Below are 21,289 nucleotides of genomic sequence, written 5' to 3'. Positions count from 1 at the left end.
ATAAAGCAATCATTGCCCATGCAATTTGGCTTGATAAAGTTCCCTTGAGGTTTGAGGGGGAGTCTCTACTCTAGCATGCAGCTTCTAGCGAGACTCGACGTTAATTACGGTAACAAGTGAGCAAAATGTGAAAGAAAAACAAACATGGTAAGCATTTCGGAATGGTGAGAAGATGACAAACTGCTTATAATGAAATAGGATCAAACTACCTTTAGTTAACTGCCTCTAATTCTATGCATAAGATAGCTTTAAATTTTAATGGCTTCATGTAAGAATTACGAAGTTTTTTTTTTTGTTCATGAAGGAAAAGAAAAGCAAAACACAAAAACTACACTACATAACGTAAGTTATTTAATTTAGACAGAGATATTAAATTTGGTAATAGTTTATATAACTTTTCAGTGTCATCTTAAAAAATATTGAGATTCTATTTTTTTTAATATCTTTTTATCTAATTAATTAATATTAATACATCTCCACTTTAAAAAAAAATAGTTAATATAAAAAATCAATTATGAAATGAAAAACTAGAAAACACCCACGTAGTTGGTGCACTGGTTCCGTCCATGAGCCATTGGCTTACGGGTGAATTTTGGGCCTGCTAAGTTTTGCTGGAGACGTTTGTTGATGACAAAATCCAGAGGTAAGAGTGTCTGAATCTGTTTTCCAATAGCGGGTGAGAGTGATCATCTAAAGGGATGAAAAACAATTAGCAGTTAACAAATGGTTCAATCAGCCACTGACACATGTAATATAACAACACTTGGCATTGCTAGCAACCCCCAGCAGTCATTCAAAAAAACCACACATAACTGCTTTTCCAATAGACCACAGAATTAAAACTCCAACAAGGGTCTGAATCTGTTGGCATTCATTCACATACTGACAGGTACGTCATGTTCAATCTATCTCCATTTATTTATCTTTTCATATACAGTTTCATGGTTCCAAATCAAATTCTGTTATTCATGCATTATAACCATTTCAAGCACTAAGTTCAATCTATGGTTTCATGATTTCAAATCAAAATCTGTTGTTCAATCTACATTTATTTATCTTTCCATATATAGTGTCATGGTTCCAAATCAAATTCTGTTATTCATGCACTAGAAGCATTTCAAGCAGTAAGTTCACTCTGTCTACATTTATTTATCTTTTCCTGGTTTCATGATTTCAAATCAAAATCTGTTGTTCAATCTACATTTATTTATCTTTCCATATATAGTTTCATGATTTCAAATCAAAATCGGTTTCATTTTTATGCATCCTATAATAAACAATTTCTCAACCAAATATTGTAATTCAAATTCATCCGTTATGATACACGAATTATTTTGATTTAGCCATTCCAATCAAACATCATATTAGGTGGAAATGCCAATTATGGCCTAGTGTTCTATATGATATAGGAGATGAGTAATTATGATTACTAGTTCTTCCAGACGATAAATAGATCGAAGAGTTACATTGTTGAATCTTGCAGGGGTATCATACCAAGTCACTTTCCAATATGAGTATAACTTCCAACCAAAGAAAATGTAATACATAGAATTGCCACATGAAACCATACTATTAAGCCATCTAGGATTTCCAGTCACTTGTCATTCATTTTCATATTCGGGAGAAACAAAATCCAGGGGGTGATTAAGATGAGAGAGATGAATGAACCAAAATGACAACAGAATCTGTTCATCTTAACAGTTCAAAAGCATTGTGTTGGGTGTGGTTGCAAAAGCTGTTTAAAAATGTGATAACATCCCATGATTCCTGCTAACTTTTGACACCAGAAAGTGATAGCTTTATTTTTTATGTAAACCATGCTGAGGGTCTAGATATTTCTACGTCTACAATTCTGTAATTTCAAGAAAATTATCGAAACATTAATTAATAGCAATACATGTCTTTAGTTCCAGATATGGCGCAAGAACAAGAGTACAGAACCAGCACCACACTTCCAAAGTGTGATACCTATTTCGAAACCATACAATCCAGAAAGAAGCTACCACTGTCTCTGCAGGAGACCTTGACAGATGCATTTGCAAAGATTCCTGTTTCTTCTTTTCCAGCAGTTCCTAGTGGAAAAGGTAAGGAGGGGCTAACCATTAAAAAGCATTCATTCCATCACTGTTACCTTATGCATTTAATACCTTCATGGCCAAAAACACTAACATGTAAAATACTTTGGTAGTGATTGAAATTCTAGCAGACACGCCCATTGGTGAAGCAGTTAAGATTCTATCTGAAAGCAACATTTTATCAGCTCCAGTTAAAGACCCAGAAGCAGCTAATAGTTCAGATTGGAGAAGAAGGTACCTTGGCATCATAGATTATTCAGCAATCATTCTCTGGGTGCTGGAGGGTGCAGAACTTGCACACAAAGCACTATTGGTAGGTACAGCAACAGCTGCTGGAGTTGGTGCAGGAGCCGCTGGTGCTATGGGAGCGCTAGCATTGGGAGTGACAGGTCCTGCAGCAATTGCTGGGCTAACCGCTGCTGCAGCAGGTGCTGCACTGGCAGGTGGCATTGCTGCAGATAGAGTGGTGGCTAAAGATGCACCTCAAGCAGCTGATAACCTAGGAGAGGACTTTTACAAAATAATACTGGAAGAAGAACCCTTCAAGTCAACAACGGTAAGCATGATAATGCCAGAGATTCTGGAACTGCATATTCTTGGCTTTTATGCTTATGTAAGCATTTTCTCTCTTGGTATTGATGGGTTGGGAAGAAATATTTTTAAGTTAGGATATCTCACTAATAGAGGAGGCCAGTGCCAGCAGAGCTAGGCTAGTTAGCTATTTATTTGGCTTTTGTTGTGTTTGTAGTCAATCATATCCATTTCACAGAAAAATGGTGGATGTATTCTTGCATAATCCATTTGGGAATTTTTTTATTTATTTTTACATTATTGAGCTAATTATAGGTCAGCAAAATTCTTTCCTTACCTCCACATTGGAAAGAAAAAGATACATTTATGTTGATTTTTGGTTTCAGGTGCGATCAATAATTAAATCATACCGATGGGCTCCTTTTGTTCCAGTTGCAAGAAATAGTGCTATGTTGACTGTCCTGCTGCTTCTCTCAAAGTACAGGCTGAGGAATGTACCTGTGATAGAAACAGGTAAGCCTGACATTGTAAACTTCATTACTCAATCAGCAGTTGTCCAAGGTCTCGAGGGATGCAAAGGAAGAGATTGGTTTGACTGCATTGCGGAAAAGCGTATAGCTGATCTGGGACTTCCATTTATGTCTACTGATGAGGCAAGGATTGGTGTTTTAAATTTTAAGCTTCCCTTTGCTTAAAGGTTTTAAAATCTTCATTTTTCTTCCTGTCCAGGTTATTAGCATCCAGAGCAATGAATTGATTCTTGAAGCTTTCAAGCAGATGAGGGATAATAAAATTGGTGGTCTTCCTATAGTAGAGGGGCCAAAGAAGAGAATTGTTGGAAACTTGAGCATACGAGACATCAGACACTTACTTCTAAGGCCTGAGCTTTTCACCAATTTTAGGTAAGACGAAGTAAAAAATCTTGAATCTGCATGGGATACTTCTTTGACAACAATTAGTAAGACATATATGCCACTCTCTAACAACTCCAAAATCAGATGAAAATGTATTTTACAGTTTCAACAATAAAATTCACTTTGGGAGAAGACGAGAAGCATATAAAACTGGTTATGAGGGAAACTCAAAAATACAAGATAGTTTTCAGTAAAAACAAAATAGAAGATAACCAAACAAATTATGACAAATTTAAATAGAATATAATCAACCAGGGCTATATGATTATCTACTTAATATAAAAGGGCATGAGTGTGTCTGTATGAGGTGATTTTCATTTTTAAAATTGAGGAAAACAAACAATAAGTGCACCTCTGGTCATTACAGAAGCTTGTAACATGTAACTGAACTAATTGCTTAACTGAAATGTTCTCCTTTACTGCTCCTCTATTTTGACTTTCAGGAAGTTGACTGTGATGAATTTCATGAACAAAATTGTCTCGTCATCCCTTCAAACTGGAAAAGTTACCCAATCCATAACATGCAAGCCTGACTCAACACTGCAGGGTGTGATCCATACTCTTGCTTCTCAGTCTATTCACAGGATTTATGTAGTAGATGGGCAGGATGAAGTAGTTGGAGTCATTACACTGAGAGATGTGATCTCTTGTTTTGTCACCGAACCTCCTTACAATTTTGACGATTACTATGGATTTGCGGTGAAAGAGATGTTGAATCAGTGATTTTATGGAAGTTTAAATAGATGAAACATTCCAAACGTAACAAACTCTTATGTTATCTGAGAAAACATTTTATTTTAATTTTTACTGTTTAAGTATTTTTCATGCAAGTTCTATCATGCTAAAGCCAGAGAGTTTGTCCAGTCCCTTATCCGTGATCACCCCTCTTATTCTTTCTACTTCCTTCCATCTTCCCAGTCCAGCATATATGTTAGACAATACCACCAGAGGAGCAGGGTTTTCTGGTTCTACATCTAGAAGCTTCTTGGCCATTTCTTCCCCAAGATTGGAATCTAGGTAACACCTACAAGCACCAAGCAAAGAAGCAAAAACAGATGCAGGAGGCTCTGCTAATTCCTCCATCAGGTCTTGAGCTTCACTCAATCGACCAGACCGACCTAAAAGATCAACTATGCAACCAAAATGCTCAGGCTTTGGCTGCAAGCCATACTCTATTCTCATCATTCTGAAAAAATGCAACCCTCTATCAACCTGACCCGTGTGGCTGCAAGCAGATAAAACACTGACAAATGTTGCACTGTTTGGTCGAACCATTTCTTCCAGCATTTCATCAAAGATTTCAAAGGCAGACTCATAGTCTCCATTTCTTCCATACCCACCAATCATTGCATTCCAAAATGCCGGATCATCTGGTTTTGCATCATACTGATCAAAAACTCCTCGTGCCCAAGAAGCAAGCCCACATTTCATGTACATATCAACCAGAGCAGTTACCAAAAAATCATCCCTATTGATATCAGTTCTTAAAGATAACCCATGTATCTCTTTTCCATGCTGTAACATAGATGAATCTGCACATGCTGACAAAAGGCTAGTAACAATTTTCAAACATGGAGCCACACCAACAGACTGCATTTGCCCAAAGTACTTAAAAGCTTCCCCACACTCCCCTAGTTGTGCAAACCCACTGATCATGGAATTCCAAGTAGCTGAATCAGGCTTCAACCCTTCAGATTCCAGCCTTTGAAACATATCAACAGCTCTCTCACTCTCTTTATTTAACATCATTCCCGCAATCATGGAATTCCAAGTGATCAAATTTCTCCTATTCCCTTCCACCCCTGTGAAAACCTCAAAAGCAGAACGCCAAAAACCACACTTTGAATACATATCTACAAGTGCAGTCATCACCATAACCCCATCACCTGCTTCAAGTTTCACAACAACCCCATGAACCTGCCTCCCAAAACGAATACTTTGTAGACTACCACACGCAGAAAGAACAGACACCAACGTCACTGAATTGAGTTTGCACTCCACACACTCCTCCCCCCTCATCATCTCCTTAAACACATCCAACACCAAACGAGGAACCCCATTCTGCAACAAACCCGAAACGAAAGCGTTGTAACTCACCACACTCTTAACAGGCAACTCCTCAAACACCTTAGAAGCCGAAACCACCTCTCCACACTTACAATACGCAGTTACAAGCGAGGTGGCAACATAGGCATCAAATTCAACCCCTAACTTCACCGCGCAGCAATGCATCATCTCAACGTGGTTGGCACCCACACGAGGAACGCCGAGCATGCACGCAATAGTGACCGAGTTGGGCCTCAAGGGGCCCAACCCAGCTCGCCGGAACACCCGGAGAGCTTCTCCGCGACGCCCGTTTCGCGAGAAGCCAGAAAGTGCAGCATTTAGAGATGCGACGTTTGGTTGGGGCATTTCGTCGAACGCCTTGAGTGCGTCGAGGAAATGGCGAGGGTTGGCGGCGTAGGCGGCAGTGAGGGCGGAGGAAGCATAAGGGTCGGAATGGAAACCGGTTTTGAGGAGATGGGCATGGAGGGTTTGGGTGTGGGAAGGGGAACGGAGGTTGGTGCATGCTTTGAAGAGAGTGGGGAAGGTGAAAGAGTGAAGGGTGTGGGAAGAACAAGAATGGAGGTGGGAGAAGAGGGAGAGTGCTTCTCTGTAGAAGCCATCTGATACGAGTTTTGCTAATGTTATGTGATCTCTCCTCATTGACTTTGAGTTGCTAATGTTATGTTGCATGTTTTGTGTCCATGCAACTCTGATTTGGCTCTTTTCGTGAGTAAACGAATGAATCAAGGGTGCATCTCCTTAAGCTATGCCTTGGTAAATAGTCTTGCATAAAATAAAATAAAAGGAAATAAAATATTTGGACATTCTGTACATTCAAAAAATGGAAATTAAGAGAGGTAAGTAATTAGTTATACCATTATAATATACTATAAATTTTGAATTACGAAATAATATCATTTTTACTAGATAGAGATCACGAATATTTTTTAAGTCAATGATTAATCAGGAGAGGCCAACTTTGAGAACTTGGGAAGCTTCAATTAAGAATTAACTAAATTTTGTAGATGACACAAAATCACTAAACAGGATATATAGTCATTAATATTTTCATCCTCAAAATAAAATAAAAAGCCATGATGGAGTATCATAAAAGAAACAAAAAAAAAAATCCATGGCTAAATTGGTAGAAATTCATCCATATAAATCTAAATTTTTTGCTACATCTATCCATTTTAGTTGAAAAGAGAAATGGCAGTGTAATATTAATTCGCACCTTTTTACGGCTTATTCTGTGTTGATGACTCAAATTATAGTACTGTTATACCCACTTAGAGAAGATATAAGTCTAAAAAATTACAAAAGAAAACAAAAAAATATTATAAGAATATAAGTAGACAAATTTTAATATATATTATTAATATTAAATTCCACTTGTGTAAGGCACAAGTTACCATTAAAGACGTAGTAATTAATATGTTAAGAAGAAAAAGATAAAAAGATGTTAAGGAAATATTTATATATTCGGATATTAAAAGTCAGGACTCAATATATAATTAACTAGGGAGTTGTATATGTGCATTTGGGTGATCAAACTGACCCTCTGTATACAAAATTTAAATAATTATCTTGAGCACATATTTAAGAATTATTTTTTAATGGATTAGGTTAGCTAGGTTGATCCGTCAAAAATTGTAAAAAGATTAAATAATAAAAAGATATAATTCATGAGAGTTAACTCATCAAATAAATAAATAAATAAATCATTATTATATATTTCAACCATAAAAATATAAATAAATTATGCTAGTAATATAATAAAACATTCAAATATTTTAATTTTAAATTTTTAAAAAAATATCAATAAGACAAGTCAACCCAACTCGACATTGACATGTCAAATTAGTAGGTTGAATTCAATTGGGTTATGTGAATTGATGGGTTTAAGCATACAACAACCTAATCAATTTAGGTGAGTTAAATAGGTTTACTTGAGCTCAAGAGGTTGATTTTGAAGCATGGTGAATAGGTTGAAATTTATTTTCTTTCATTGGGTATCTAAAGAGATTTCAAATGGGATGATATTAGAAAGATATTTTTAATTTTATTTTCATATATTATTGATTTATGACCTGAGTGGTGAGTTCTAATAAAAGTCTTAAGGTTAGGTTAATATGTAAGGCATTTGAGCCAACAAAAACTATAGTTAAGTGATATATTATATTGAGTTCAAAATAAAAAGTGATATATTGTATTGTTGCTTATTTTTCTTTTGTTATTTAATATTTTTATTTTATATTAAGTTTAAATTTAACCTATAGTTCCTACTAACAACAGAAAAAAAACATGATTGAAAATGTTGGCCAGCCTAATAGGCTTTATTTTTAAAACCTGAAGCTTCAACTTTTTACTTTAAAAAAAGCTTCTTAAAAAGACTAAATCTGATATTTTTAATAAATAGATCAAATTAGACTAAGCTTTAGGCTAACTAAGTTGTAAGCCCCTGACATACTGATTGACCTATTTCTATAGTTCTTGATTTTTTTTTTATTTAAGATTTTTTAATATATTAATTTGACAATTTAAATGTGTTTTTAGTCTCTAAAATTTAAATTTTTATATTTTTAATCCTCAATTAAAATTTATATTTTTTAATCTCTTAAATCCACAAAATGTTTTTTTAGATGCATGGATGTGCAAAATAAAAAAGGAGATAACTGCCTCAAATGAAGCGATATAGATCATTCCCATCCAACAATTAATAAACATGTCACATTAATTATCTCGACCAAAAATTCAATCTATAATTATTAAAGAGTTGAAATCGTTTCTCATAAAATGAACTTAATTTAAGATTCGCGCTTGTACTTGAATTAATATTTTTTAAATTAATACTCAACACTTGGCAAAAAAATATTTTATACTAAAAGGCTTTAAAGAAATTCACTTTTGTTTTATTTGTATGTAACAAAATTAATTATATACTGGGGAGGTCTTTTTAAGATTTCGAATATTACAATTAATCCTTTTAATTTAATATTCTCATAAAAGTATAACCTTATGAGATTGGGTGAATAGCATATATATATATATCAACTTGTTCATTTTTTCTTTCTCCCATTCACAATTCATGATATGTATAATGTATCCCCTATAATATTATATATTGCTGTCATGTATTGCCCCATGCAGTGCCGAAAGCATGAAGCAGCAATAGCATATATATCAACTTGTTCTGCACCAATTTAATTGTCTGAAAAGTATCAAAGATATTCTCTATTAATTGCATGAAGCAGCAATAGAAGACAACTGTATAGATTCTTGGATGTTCTTCTGCATGTATCTTTCATTGCTGTCCAAATATAAGCCATAATCTATGATTTTGATTTGTTTGTGTGTAATATATAACGTCTTCTAACTCTGCAAAGGGAATCTAATTAACTCCCATAGTTTTCCAATTGAGGCAAAGTCTTCGTGTTAGTTTTTTCTTTATCTTGGTAATAAAACTTCAACTCGACAATACATAAGAAAGTTTAATGTGCAGTGATTGTTGAAACATTTACAAGGAGGGGGTAATTTTTGTGAGGTAGTTAGACCCTTCTAAATGGAGTACCCGAGCTGAAGAGGTGAGAAATTGTTTTAGTACTATTTTTTTTAATAAAGATTTTATTCTATATTTTATTCATTCATTTTTAAACGAACTTAAAGACACATATAAGCGGTTATATTCTTTAATTTATTACCAAACACATAAATCGATGTAATTAAAAGTCTCAAATTCAAATCTATTATTTTCGGTGGAGATTCTTTGGAAAAAAAAAAAAAGAGAAGTGATTATATGTGTTATAATTAAAAGATGCAAGGGGTAATAAATAATTTGATAAAAATATAGTGTTTAAAGAAGAATCCCAAAATGTTATTGTAAGGATTTGCTTATACTAATAACACATAATTATATGAGAGAAAAATATAGGTTTAATTATACAATTAATCTTTTAATTATATAAGATTTAATCTGATACTTTAATTGTTTAAAATAAAATAATTATATCTTTTATTGTCAAATATGTTATAATTTGATGTAAAATGTTATTTTTTAAAATTAGTTATTTGACAACCAATATAAAAGAAGGTTCTTAAACTTTAATTAAATTAGATCTTTACACAATTAAAAACCAAATTGAATCTTTTAATAATTAAGTCAAAAATAAATGAGTAAATACATTCTTGTCTTTCAAAAGTAATGTGTGTGTTTGGTACTTGAATGTTTTGTTTATATAAATTAATCTTCAAAGTGATAAACTTAATACAATGTTGATAATTTTCAAGATGGCATGAGATATTAAATATAAATGTTTATTGGAACCGTGATTGGACTAACTCCTTCCTACACCTAGCACCATCATGACTTAAGTTTTGCTACAGGCAGTAGTAGTTAGTAGTTACGCACACACATGCCGATTTCTATTTTCACACAAACAACGAGACATCGCGTGTATATATAAAAATCCATTACAACGTGTGAAACCCTTCAGTCATGAGCAGTTCAAGTTGCCAAGCAAATGAGTGGTTAGTGGTTGCATTAGTACAATTTACAAGAGAAAAGAAAGCGACACAACCTTTTTTTTTTTTTTTTTTTTAATTTTCATATACATATCATAGTACTAATAATAATAATGATGATGATAACAAGAAGAAGAATCTCTTTCTCTCAGTACTGATAAGCATGGAAGCACTTTTCAAATGATCAAATCAAATTCTCTGTTCACGTTCACATCTTTTATAACCCGTTCCATCTTTTGCTTTCTCCTGGGACTGCACCCTTCACTCACAAGTCACCAGTCTCTCTCTTAGGTTCATCTTGTTCTTTTCTTAACCCCATTTTTGCTTAAAAAATTGTTTTTGATGTTCTAGGAAGGTTTGTTTATGAAACCAAGTGATGCCCATTTGCTTTGTAGTTAAACGGTTGGTTACTTTTTACAAATCCTGCGTTGGAATTTTTTTATGAGAAAAGTGGAAGAATTGATCTGCCGAGTGAGGATTTGGGCTTGTGATTTTTGAGAAACCAAGTTTTTGTGTATTTTGGAAAACCTTGAGTATGTTTATTTGTGTTGTGTAGGCATGAATTTGCTTCCCCCCACTTTGTGGTTTTGACTTTGACAGGGAAATGAATCCATCTTTAAACTCAATAACACGTCCTCTGTAGGAATTGGTTTTCCATCATACGTAATTTTGGAAATTATGAACTTTGATCATTGTGTACCACTGTACTAGCTTGATTGTTGTGAGCCACTGTAGAAAAATCAATTTTATCTCTCATTTTGTGCGGGTTTGCATTTCTTTAAACTTTTAATGTGTTGTGTAGTAATTTGTTGTAGATTGCTACTGTCTTCAATCAGTTGCTTGCTGATGTTGCTCTCTGTTTATCCATCTCTTGTTTCTCTATGCACAATGGCTTGTCAATTACTGATTGCCACTGCTTGTGTTGGACTTGATTGGAATATAGGTTGTGACTTGTGAGGATGTCAACTCCTGCAAGGAAGAGACTCATGAGAGATTTCAAAAGATTGCAACTAGATCCTCCTGCTGGCATCAGTGGTGCTCCTCAAGACAATAATATTATGCTTTGGAATGCAGTTATCTTCGGGTATGTTAGTATACCGAAGAATTTTCTTTCCTTAAGGGTTTGTTCCCTTTTGTGGTCTAATTTTGCTTTTTTTGTTGTTTTTCTAGACCGGATGACACCCCCTGGGATGGAGGTACAATAATATCTTCTACCTTATTTACTCAAAAAGACTTTATTGTTTCAATGTTCACATGAAAATTTCTTTGCATGTCCTAAGATACTGTTTTGTTTCCTCTCTCCCCCCTCTGCGTCACTCACTAACCAAAGATTGTGCAGTCCTTTTCTTGATGAACCTTTAACATTTTAAACCAAAGATTGTGCACATTTAACTGAAGTTTCCATTATTAAGATGATCAGTTGTGATTGTTTTGTTTGTAATTAGCCCCTAGGCATAGCATCTTTCTATTACCGTTGATATGATAGCACAACCTTCACCCCTAATAATTGAGAAGAAGAAAGTTGAACTTTGCATCTATCTATCTATCTATCTATCTATTATTATTATTATTATTATTATTATTATTATTATTATTATGTTGCTGTAAAGTACAATCAGATGATTTTTTTAAGATGCAAGTACTAGAAATCTTCAAGAATATTAGTGTTTATATCTGTCATCCAATTTGAAAAGCATCTAGAAAGATGGTGTTCTTTTATTTGATTCAAGCAAATATTTATAGTGCTACAGGTTTTGGTATTGATTTTAGGCATCTTTAGGTGATTGATTTTACTGTTTGATAGATTCTTCAAGTGAGGGTATTTTAATTAGACATGGTTACTTTGTCTTATAATTTCAGTATGGCTTATCTGATCTAATTTGTGCGTCTTTCAGGCACATTTAAGTTAACACTTCAGTTCACCGAGGATTATCCTAATAAACCACCTACAGTGCGCTTTGTTTCTCAAATGTTTCATCCCAACAGTAAGTAGGAAACTAGAACTTGCCTTCTTGCCTCTCTTTCTGAGTCAACATGTGTAGAACCCTGCAATCACATAATGGAATTGAAATAGCAACCACTTGAACTATTTGTATATTCAGCACCCATGACTTACAATCCAACTTCAAACAGAACAGAAAATCATTATTTAAATCTACCAAATAAATTTGGATTTTGGAAGTCACTGGTGAACCAAGAGTTTGCTTTTTTGTTTCTTTCAATGGATTAATGAATCTGTATGGAAATAAGTAATTAAGTACTATTTGCTTTTGTCAAGTTCGGTAATTTGCAGTTCTGAGCCCCTTTTCCTTTGTCAATTTTAGTTTATGCAGATGGAAGCATATGTTTGGACATTTTACAAAATCAATGGAGCCCGATTTATGATGTTGCGGCGATACTTACCTCAATTCAGGTCATAGTGATTCTCTATATTTTGGTATTGCCTTAAGACTATTAATGTGAACACTAATTTGATTGTATCCCATCCCAAAATCTGTGTACCTTTCTTTTGATAGCAGCGATTCATTGGAGTCATCGTTATACTTGTGCGAAGTTATGAGGGTGTAGGAGCCTTTAGCTGCCTTGTCTGTTAAGACTGTGAAATAAGAAATATTGCCTTTCGATTAGTTTTGCATACTCACAACAGTTCAAGAGTGTATCATATGTAGATTCATGTGCAAGTGCCAGATTCGTGTGTCTACAATACACTTATCTGTCAGTTTTGGTCTTGCAGTCTTTTATTCTTTCCATTTCATCATCTTATTTTTCAAGTAGTTATGTCTTTGCATGCCTTCTTGTTTACTAACAAAAAAAAGTAGTTAAGAATCTAGGAATTTCCACAAGGTTCAATAACAACTGGCTGTATTGTAATCTCGATTTTTTTTTTCTTTTTAAAAGAGAAAACTGTTGTAGTAGGCTTCTAGAAAACAAATAATGTCCTCTTTAAAAAATTATATTCTCTCCTTTATGTAAGAAATCACTGTATTTATTTAGTTCTATCACTGTTTTCTTTAAGATAAGAGATGGAAAAGAGCTAAGTACAATATAAGAGGATTATATATCCTCCAAAAGCCTAAGTAAACTAGAAATACACTTGACTAATTGGTAAGCATTAAGAATATAATGTGTTACTTGTGCTTTGCTTTGAATATTTTCTGCTCACATGAAACTGAGTTTCTTGTTGCAGAGCTTGCTTTGTGATCCAAACCCAAACTCTCCAGCGAATTCAGAAGCTGCTCGGATGTTTAGTGAAAACAAACGTGAATACAACAGAAGAGTACGAGATATTGTTGAGCAGAGTTGGACTGCTGATTAATTATCTTGGAGCCTCTATTGCTGTTAAAAGGTTGTCAAAGGATCTGATTGAATAACCATATAAGTACTTAAAAGAACAATTGTGTTTTGTAACCCTTGACAATGTGTTTGTTCAGACTTATATGAATGGATGCTCCACCTTATGATCTCTATGTTGTGCATAATCTTGTTTTGTTCAATACTTGTCATTTTGTTTCATCATTGTCACATAGGATAACTACATTATGATCTAAACAAAAGTTATCCCCCGGAAGGTTCAAGGAGGGGAACAAGAGATTGCTTGGTAGAAACCTAAATAAAAATTAGATAGGTACTTAAAATAATAGTAATATTGAAAAGTGTTGGCCTGTTTTAAGAAATTATATATTTACAATTCCATTTTAGGCTTTGTTCACTGTTTTCAAAAACAGTTTTTTGTTTTATTTGCATGGTTGACCCGAAATAATATATATATATATATATATATATATATAATAAACATAATATTTATTAATAGTATAATATAAATATACTTTATGATAATTATATTATCTACATTTATTAAATATTAATAAATATTATGTTTATTATATATATATATATATATATATATATATATATATATATATATAGTGTATATTATGTGTTGGAGTGCTTTCGTGTATATAATAATATACAGGGGATTATTCAACATATATATGCTTTCCCCTTCCCTTGTGGGATTCGGGAGGCACTACTGAGAGAGTGACACTAGAAGCAAGGCAACCTATTATTTTCCTTTTACACCATTGTACGTAAAGAATGACAGGATAAGTTGAATCTTTTTGGCACACCGTAGTTGCATGAAAATACACACTCACACCATCAAAGTAAAAGAATTGTGTCGTATTGGGACATCTTTCTCCGTATAAAGCAAAGGGCTTTGCCTCCATGTCACGCTCGATTCCAAACCCCTCTTTCTCTCAGTTCGAGAAAGTGCAACATATAATCCCCCCAATCTATAAAGAAAACCACACACACCCTTAATCCTTTGCAGTAAAAAAAGTTCTCATTGCCTTAACTCCACCACCCCTCTCTCCTCTTCTTCTCTTTCCCTCTTCTTCTTCTTCTTACCCTATTCCACTTCAATTAATCATCATGCAATCATAGATAGCCTTTTCTGTTTTTTCTTTCTTTTCTTTTCTCTTCACCGTCCATATGTCTATGTCATAGACATATCTCTCTATCTTCCTCCTATGACATAAAAATATACAAATATAACTCACATAATTAGCAAGAACAAAACAAAACTTACATATGGGTGGTAGTAGTAGTAGTAGTTCTTTCCTTCCAAGGTTCTTTAAAGCACTTCTTGTGGTGGGGCTTGTTTGTCTTCTTGGGAAGCTTAGGTAGTGGTGAAGGAACAAGACATCCAACTACACAATGGTCTCAAGAAAGGGTCAAGCATGAACGAGTGGTTGGTAGAGATAAGCCTGTGGACAGTGCAGAATTGGATTTCAACTACATGAGCAAAAGAAGAGTTCCCAATGGACCAGATCCTATTCACAACAGGTTTGTCTACCTTTTCTTAACCCAAATAAGATACACAGATTATATAGTATTTTGTTTATCATCCATGCGTGTCTTTTGATTTCAACTTATGTCACTGTTCTTTACTTAATTAGATGTGTATTATGTTTGTTCAACGGTTTCTGCCACCAAGACATGCATTTCTTTTGATAACAAGACATAGTAGGCATATATGTAGTAAGTTTACTATATGATTTATATTATAATATTGTTAGAAATTCAAGTGTGTAAGAGAAAGAATGTGCAAACTAAGTAAGAAACATATAAATATATACATATATGTTTGAGGTGTTTTTGGCTCCCCTGTTCCTATCATGGATATGAGGTCACCCCTGTTACTTGGCAAATATTTATCTTTTTCCCCAACTCAATTTAAAATTTCCATTGGATTATTTTCAAATATAGTAGTATTATACTACTATTAAGGTGTTTGGTTCCACGTCTCACACGTGATTTTTTAAGTTTACTAAGAAGCTAATAATTCTAACTTCAATATCCTAGACGTGAGCTTTTACTTCTCAACGGATTTTCAGACATGTTTCATGTCTCTTGCGAAATAAAACTCATCAATTTCAAGTTTAGTGGTTCCTGCCAAAGTGAAGCTTAACACAAAAGGATGAAAAGCCAACTATGGGGGATTGATTACCATGCTTTTAACTGTTACATTGAATTGTTGATTTAAATTCTTTTAACATGGATACTTCTTTATAATAGATTAATACATATAAAGCCATAAAAAAGAAAGATAACTCCATCTAACAACTTTATTCCACTTCTTAATTAATCATGAGCAACTAAAGTTATTCATGTCATTCGGTTCTCTCTTCATTAAGAAACTTTTTTAACCTTTTCTTGGTTGTCTTTCTTTATTTCTATTAGCACAAGGGGAACAAGGGATTGCTTGGTAGAAACCTAAATAAAAATTAGATAGGTACTTAAAATAATAGTAATATTGAAAAGTGTTGGCCTGTTTTAAGAAATTATATATTTACAATTCCATTTTAGGCTTTGTTCACTGTTTTCAAAAACAGTTTTTTGTTTTATTCGCATGGTTGACCCAGACTTTATATATATATATATATAGAGAGAGAGAGAGAGAGAGAGAGAGAGAGAGAGTATATTATGTGTTGGAGTGCTTTCGTGTATATAATAATATACAGGGGATTATTCTCTGATCTAGGAAAAGAAAATAACCCGGTCATTGAGTCTTTTTTTTCTCAATAAAATTGACAAACATAAAATTAATGTATTGAAAGGTGGGAATCTGTGAACTTGGACAAGTATTAAAGCTGTGAATTCTAATTGACAGATTAGGCGGTGTGCAGTTTCAACCGTAGAAGCTAGCCTTCAAAATTCAAGTTACTTCTTCTTCTTCTCACTTTACCTCTTCTATTCTGTGTTTCAAAATTCAAACTTTCTTCATCTTCTTCTCACCTCACCCCTTCTCATTTCCGACATCAACCATGGTGTCTCAGGTGAGTGAGGGTTCAGGGATTGTTTCGGGACCGTCATTTTAGTTTCTTTTTTTTTTAACACGTGTCTTGGACCGGTTAGGTGACCGGTTCCCGGGTTAATGAGTCAACCCGGCCGGTCCGAGCCGGGTTTAATAACACTGCTTCAAACCATAAATAACATTAACATAGGATAGAAAGACAAGGTGCAAGATGTCGCAGATTCAGTCCATTACCTTGAAGCACCTCTCACTACCAACCCACACTTTCGTTCCTTCAAAGTTCAAAATTCCTTTGAACCGCAATTTTTCTTTAACACCCAGATTCACATTCTCTTCATCACTCTCTGTCAAATGCTACCACCCCAACCTCGTTCAACCCAAGCCATTCCCTCCACTGCCACAACGCCCTCCATGTTTGTTCTTCAACTTCACAACAAAATTCAACATGTTTCTTTCAAAAGCTACGATTTTGAATGATGGGTATGTTCGTGTGTTCAGTTGCAGAATTGCCGCAGCAAAGGGTGTACGTGGGTTACTCCGTTTACACGAAGAAGGGCATGCTCACCGTGATTCCTAGACCTCCGGAATTTGAATCGAAAAGTGTATGCTATGAGTTTCTGATTTTTTTTTTTCTATTTTGTGTGTTGGAATTGTAGATTTAATGTTTGGTTATAGAAGGTTCTGGTGTTTGTTTTGTAGTCTGGGGCGTTCAAAGTGTCCAAGGAAGGTTATGTTGTGCTCCAGTTTGCTCCCTCAGTTGGTGCTGATGAGCCCATATATGATTGGAACCACAAGCAGGTAACTTAACTTGTGCTTCCTCTATGGAGTCTATACTTTAGGTTCTGTTTGAATAAATTTCTCACAAGCACTTACGAGAGAAGAAACTAACTAGTAAAAAATGAAATTAACTTATCCCATACTAGCTTCTCTAAAAGCTCATTTTCACTTATATATAAGCTAATTTTAACATATGAGAGATGAAATTGGAGGTGTGATTCTGGGGGATGATTTCAACAGTACCTCCACGGATGTGATAGAGTTTGGTCAGGATTGAAATTGTGATGGGAGGTTTTAAAGTCGTGATAATGGCTGCTGATGAAAATGGTTCAAGGAGTCCTGGTGTGGGTGCGGTGATGATGTATATATAAAATGAACAAAAAATGTAAGAAATAGGCGTGATTGAAAAAATTTTGTAAGAAATTAGTGGTGGTGTGAAACAAAAAATGAACATTTTGAGAGAAACCCACACATTGGTTAGACTTAATTTAGAATAGGCGTGACTTTAATTTGAAGGAGTTCAAGACAAGGTCATTCTGTAAAACTAATATTTTATTTGTGCAGGTCTCTGTGTTTATGATTTTGTTTATGTATGAAATTAAGGAAATTTAATCTTTGTTTTTGAATGAGCCTTGGGTTGGACATGTAGGCAACCTCACCTAGTAGGATAAGGTTTTTGGTGTTGTAGTTTTTGAATGAGCCTTAGAGCAGACATTATCAAGTAGTCATAGTAGATTTTATGAATGATTTCTTTTCTCATCCTATGACTAACAAGTAGCAACTCATCAGAATATCATTGTCTATTGCATTCATTCTTCTGTATGTGCTCATTGCCAACTCAACTGGATGATTTTTTCCCCTTCTTTGAGAAAAATAAAGATATGATTCTGTTGTTCCTTTAAGGCAGTGTAGTGGGTATAGCTATCAGCTATGAGATACGCAAGGACTGTGCAGGTTCAATTTCAAACCTTGCAATACCCTCTGCCTCCATTTCTCTCTCCCCTTCTTCTCATGGGACCTCTTGTGGGCTTCCCCCAAGGCCCATCAGTGATGGGCCCTACCTTGAACCAAAAAGAAAAACAAATGTGATTTTGTTGGAATTTATGATTCTGTTGAACATAGTCTTATAGTTTAAAACGTGAGGTAATTGTCCACTTTGCTTGAATGCAGACATTCTCACTATCAGTGAGTGAAATGGGAACTCTAATTATCCTTGGTGCAAGGGATTCTTGGGAATTTTCTCATGAGACTGTTAAGTTGAAAAGGTAGTTTCTGTGCTGTATCTTCTAGTAATTGTTAATGAACAATCCAACATATCAACATATTGACAAATTTATGATTATTGCTTGCTTTATCTTGTGATACAAATTGGATTTTCTTTTCACATGAGAAGGGTATCTGATGGTGTCTTCAAACCATGAAACAAATTAAACATGTACGATGACCATATATGTTGATTCATGTGAATTAACTAAATCAGTATCCACTGTACTTGTTGAGTTTTTTTGGGATGTGTGTATATTATGCCATAAGTAATGGTGGTATTATTTCATCCTTTTAAATCATTTTGGAAATTGTCCTTTTATGCAGCAGCAAAATTGATGTTAGAAAAGTTTTGAAGGTGGAGCCACTTCTGGATGCTACTGGCCACTTATTTAGCTTAAGTAATTCTCTTTATTCTTAAACTTTTGTTGCTGTTATTGGTATCAATTTGATTTTATTTTCCTGCCATCTTGAAGTTGTTAGGATACTCTGTACTTCCGGTTTGATTCAGTTCACAAATCAGTTGTAAACTGCAAATAGATTGCTTAGTGATGCAATATTTTAACAGTGATATGTACTCACTTTAAGGAATAGTTTACCTTACCCATTGTTATTCCAATACCTGCAATATAAAGGAAAAATATTAAATGCCATAAATATTAAAGCTGGTGGGGGCTGTGAAGGATTTTTCATGCCAGTGGAACAATTTAAGGGGGAGTCTGACATATCCTCTTTCTGGGTGGATGTAGGGATTCAGAGTTAAGAGACCACAGAAAAAGTAATTGGTGAGATTGGGTGTAAAAGAAATGGTGAAGGAGGTATCGTATTTTTTGGTATTGGAGTGTGTAGTGTGTGGAGGGTGAAGTTTGTTCTTTTATTTTGTTATTATTAGGAAAAAGTCTGATGATGAAATTTTCTTTAAGGTGCATTTCTGGAAAGTTTACAGCAGTTTGGAGTTGGTGTGTTATTGTAAGTGTTCAGAGGTTTTCATTGAACAGATGGGGTGCAGGTGGTTTTGGAGATAGATAAATGGTTGTGGGGAAAGTATTCGGCCCATATATTTTGAAATGCCATCTAAACAGACCAGCAATTTTTACTAGATAAGAAGTTGCAGTATGATGAAATAATTGATGACGGTATCATGCAGAGTTATGGCATTTTTGTTTCTTTGCATAGTAGCTACACCATATAATTTATGGCACATATGTTGTTTGTGGTGCTACATTGGTGACGTTTTAGCAGAATGGAGAACGGAGTAAATTCTTGGAGTCTTACTTGCTTTTGATTAAAGCTTAGATCTTATTTGTATTGTTTTTTTTTTTTGCTTCATTTTACACATTTGTAATTTGTTGCAGCCAGCTTGTATCACAACTTGTGACCATGCTAGTTTTTTTTTAATAAAATGATTCAATTTGCCTGTAAAAAAAAAGTGCTGACTTTGTTGTGTGAATATTCAAAGGGGTTCTGAAAAAGCCTGCGAACATGGAGGGAATTCAGAAAAGCATCTTTCTCCCTGTTACAAGGGCAGATCTAGAAGTTTTAAGGTCACTTTTCAATGTATGGTCTCTCTCTCCCCTCTAATGGTAGAATATTCATTGCCATGATTCTCTGATAATGCAATGGGAATATATATAGTAGCAACAAGATAAGGTTGTCAGAGTGTATATGCCTGATTTAATTTAAAGTGTATTGCATCTTAACCCACTGAAATTCAAGGGTAGATACAATACAACCTTACTTGCTTACATAATAGATCTGAGTCTTTTTCCATTGCACAGAAGAAGAGATCAAACTTTCTCATGCTGTAAAATTCTGTGTAATAGTAACTCAGTTTTTTAGTCAAGAAAATTACTTGGCATGAAATCTTCAAGGTTTATAGTTTTTTCTTTTCTGTCAGACAAATAATTTGTAATTTGGAAAAGAAAGTTCCTGGTTATGTTTATTCAATAAAGTGATGTAGCATTTAAAAACAGGTTGCTCTACAACATTTTTTGTTCTTTTAGTGATTCCAATTTTCTTGTGCACTCAACATGATTAATATTTTGCTCATTTTGATTGTACTTATGCTTCTTTTCTATGCAGTATATCATGCCATACCTTCTAGGTTGGAATGCCTTTGGAAACTCCATAAAGCCAGAGGTATATAGTCAAGTGAATAGTACTAACCCCAGATATGGAGCAGACAATGAATGGAACAGATAGGGATCACTCTTGCAATTATTTTCTCAAGACTGCAGGCAGTTACACAGCCCTTTGCTACCTTCTCAACTTAAAAATTTGTTGAATGTCTTCATCCGGTAGCACAGAATTGTTTGAGAAATTGAGTGTCATTATTAGAAACTCATCTTTAATTTAATTATTTAATTATTTGTTAAAATAAATTATTTGTTCCTTTCCTTTTTTTGTGTGGCTAGTGTTTTTCCTTTTTGTTTTTGAATGTAATTAGAATGTGTTGACAGCGTAACAGTTTTTTGGATCTGATTGAAAACCATACAAGTAGTTAAAAGATCTGATTGTGTTTTGTAACACTTGACAATGTGTTTGTTCAAACTTATATGAATGGATGTTCTGCCTTATGATCTCTATGTTGTGCAGAATCATGTTTTGTTCAATACTTGTCATTTTGTTTCATCACTGTAACATACGATAACTACATTATCAGCCTATGTTGGACCTATGATCCAAACAAAAGTTATCCCCCGGAAGGTTCAAAGAGGGGAACAAGGGATTGCTTGGTAGGAACCTCAATAAAAATTAGATAGGTACTTAAATAATTATTGAAAAATTTTGGCCAGTTTTAAGAAATTATATATTTACAATTCCATTTTAGGCTTTGTTTGTTCACT

The 21,289-nt window shown here is 34.2% G+C and overlaps 4 protein-coding genes across 11 annotated transcripts; 3 read left to right on the top strand and 1 right to left on the bottom strand.

Moving 5' to 3' along the window:
- The first annotated feature begins 761 nt into the window (after positions 1 to 761).
- On the top strand, positions 762 to 4,283 carry LOC100779500 (SNF1-related protein kinase regulatory subunit gamma-1-like). 3 transcript variants are annotated; one of them, XM_006574494.4, is made up of 6 exons: positions 762 to 889; positions 1,908 to 2,084; positions 2,189 to 2,631; positions 2,993 to 3,259; positions 3,336 to 3,508; positions 3,964 to 4,283. In XM_006574494.4, exons 2-6 carry the CDS (start codon positions 1,916 to 1,918, stop codon positions 4,241 to 4,243), a joined length of 1,332 nt encoding a protein of 443 aa, XP_006574557.1. In that variant the 5' UTR covers positions 762 to 889; positions 1,908 to 1,915; the 3' UTR covers positions 4,244 to 4,283. The 3 variants fall into 3 exon arrangements, with proteins under 3 accessions (XP_006574557.1, XP_040866231.1, XP_006574558.2); XM_041010297.1 differs by having other exon boundaries at positions 812 to 889; positions 1,914 to 2,084; XM_006574495.4 differs by lacking the exon at positions 762 to 889 and adding an exon at positions 938 to 1,124.
- Positions 4,284 to 4,342: 59 nt separating this feature from the next.
- LOC100809263 (pentatricopeptide repeat-containing protein At2g02750) lies at positions 4,343 to 6,336 on the bottom strand. The gene has a single exon (XM_003519720.4). It carries the CDS (start codon positions 6,254 to 6,256, stop codon positions 4,343 to 4,345), a length of 1,914 nt encoding a protein of 637 aa, XP_003519768.2. The 5' UTR covers positions 6,257 to 6,336.
- Positions 6,337 to 10,341: 4,005 nt separating this feature from the next.
- LOC100499775 (uncharacterized) lies at positions 10,342 to 13,547 on the top strand. Its single transcript, NM_001248928.2, is given in 6 exon segments — positions 10,342 to 10,378; positions 11,031 to 11,171; positions 11,258 to 11,283; positions 11,983 to 12,072; positions 12,412 to 12,500; positions 13,275 to 13,547. Coding segments are annotated over 5 exon segments (459 nt in total). The 5' UTR covers positions 10,342 to 10,378; positions 11,031 to 11,046; the 3' UTR covers positions 13,404 to 13,547.
- A 539-nt stretch (positions 13,548 to 14,086) lies between these two features.
- Positions 14,087 to 21,019, top strand: LOC100775220 (single-stranded DNA-binding protein WHY1, chloroplastic). Of its 6 annotated transcripts, none has more exons than XM_006574492.4 (7): positions 14,107 to 14,932; positions 16,902 to 17,005; positions 17,103 to 17,201; positions 18,351 to 18,445; positions 18,771 to 18,844; positions 19,903 to 20,000; positions 20,526 to 21,019. In XM_006574492.4, the coding sequence occupies exons 1-7, from the start codon at positions 14,908 to 14,910 to the stop codon at positions 20,643 to 20,645; spliced, it is 615 nt and encodes a 204-aa protein (XP_006574555.1). In that variant the 5' UTR covers positions 14,107 to 14,907; the 3' UTR covers positions 20,646 to 21,019. The 6 variants fall into 6 exon arrangements, with proteins under 6 accessions (XP_040866447.1, XP_006574555.1, XP_006574553.1 ...); XM_006574490.3 differs by lacking the exon at positions 14,107 to 14,932 and adding an exon at positions 16,265 to 16,816 and having other exon boundaries at positions 18,774 to 18,844; XM_003519003.4 differs by lacking the exon at positions 14,107 to 14,932 and adding an exon at positions 16,265 to 16,816.
- Positions 21,020 to 21,289: the final 270 nt, after the last annotated feature.

Source organism: Glycine max, chromosome 2 (genome assembly GCF_000004515.6).
Source record: "Glycine max cultivar Williams 82 chromosome 2, Glycine_max_v4.0, whole genome shotgun sequence".
NCBI classification, from domain to species: domain Eukaryota; kingdom Viridiplantae; phylum Streptophyta; class Magnoliopsida; order Fabales; family Fabaceae; genus Glycine; species Glycine max.
The sequence above is the reverse complement of the archived record's forward strand: the minus strand, read 5'-3'. Positions and strand labels throughout refer to the sequence as shown.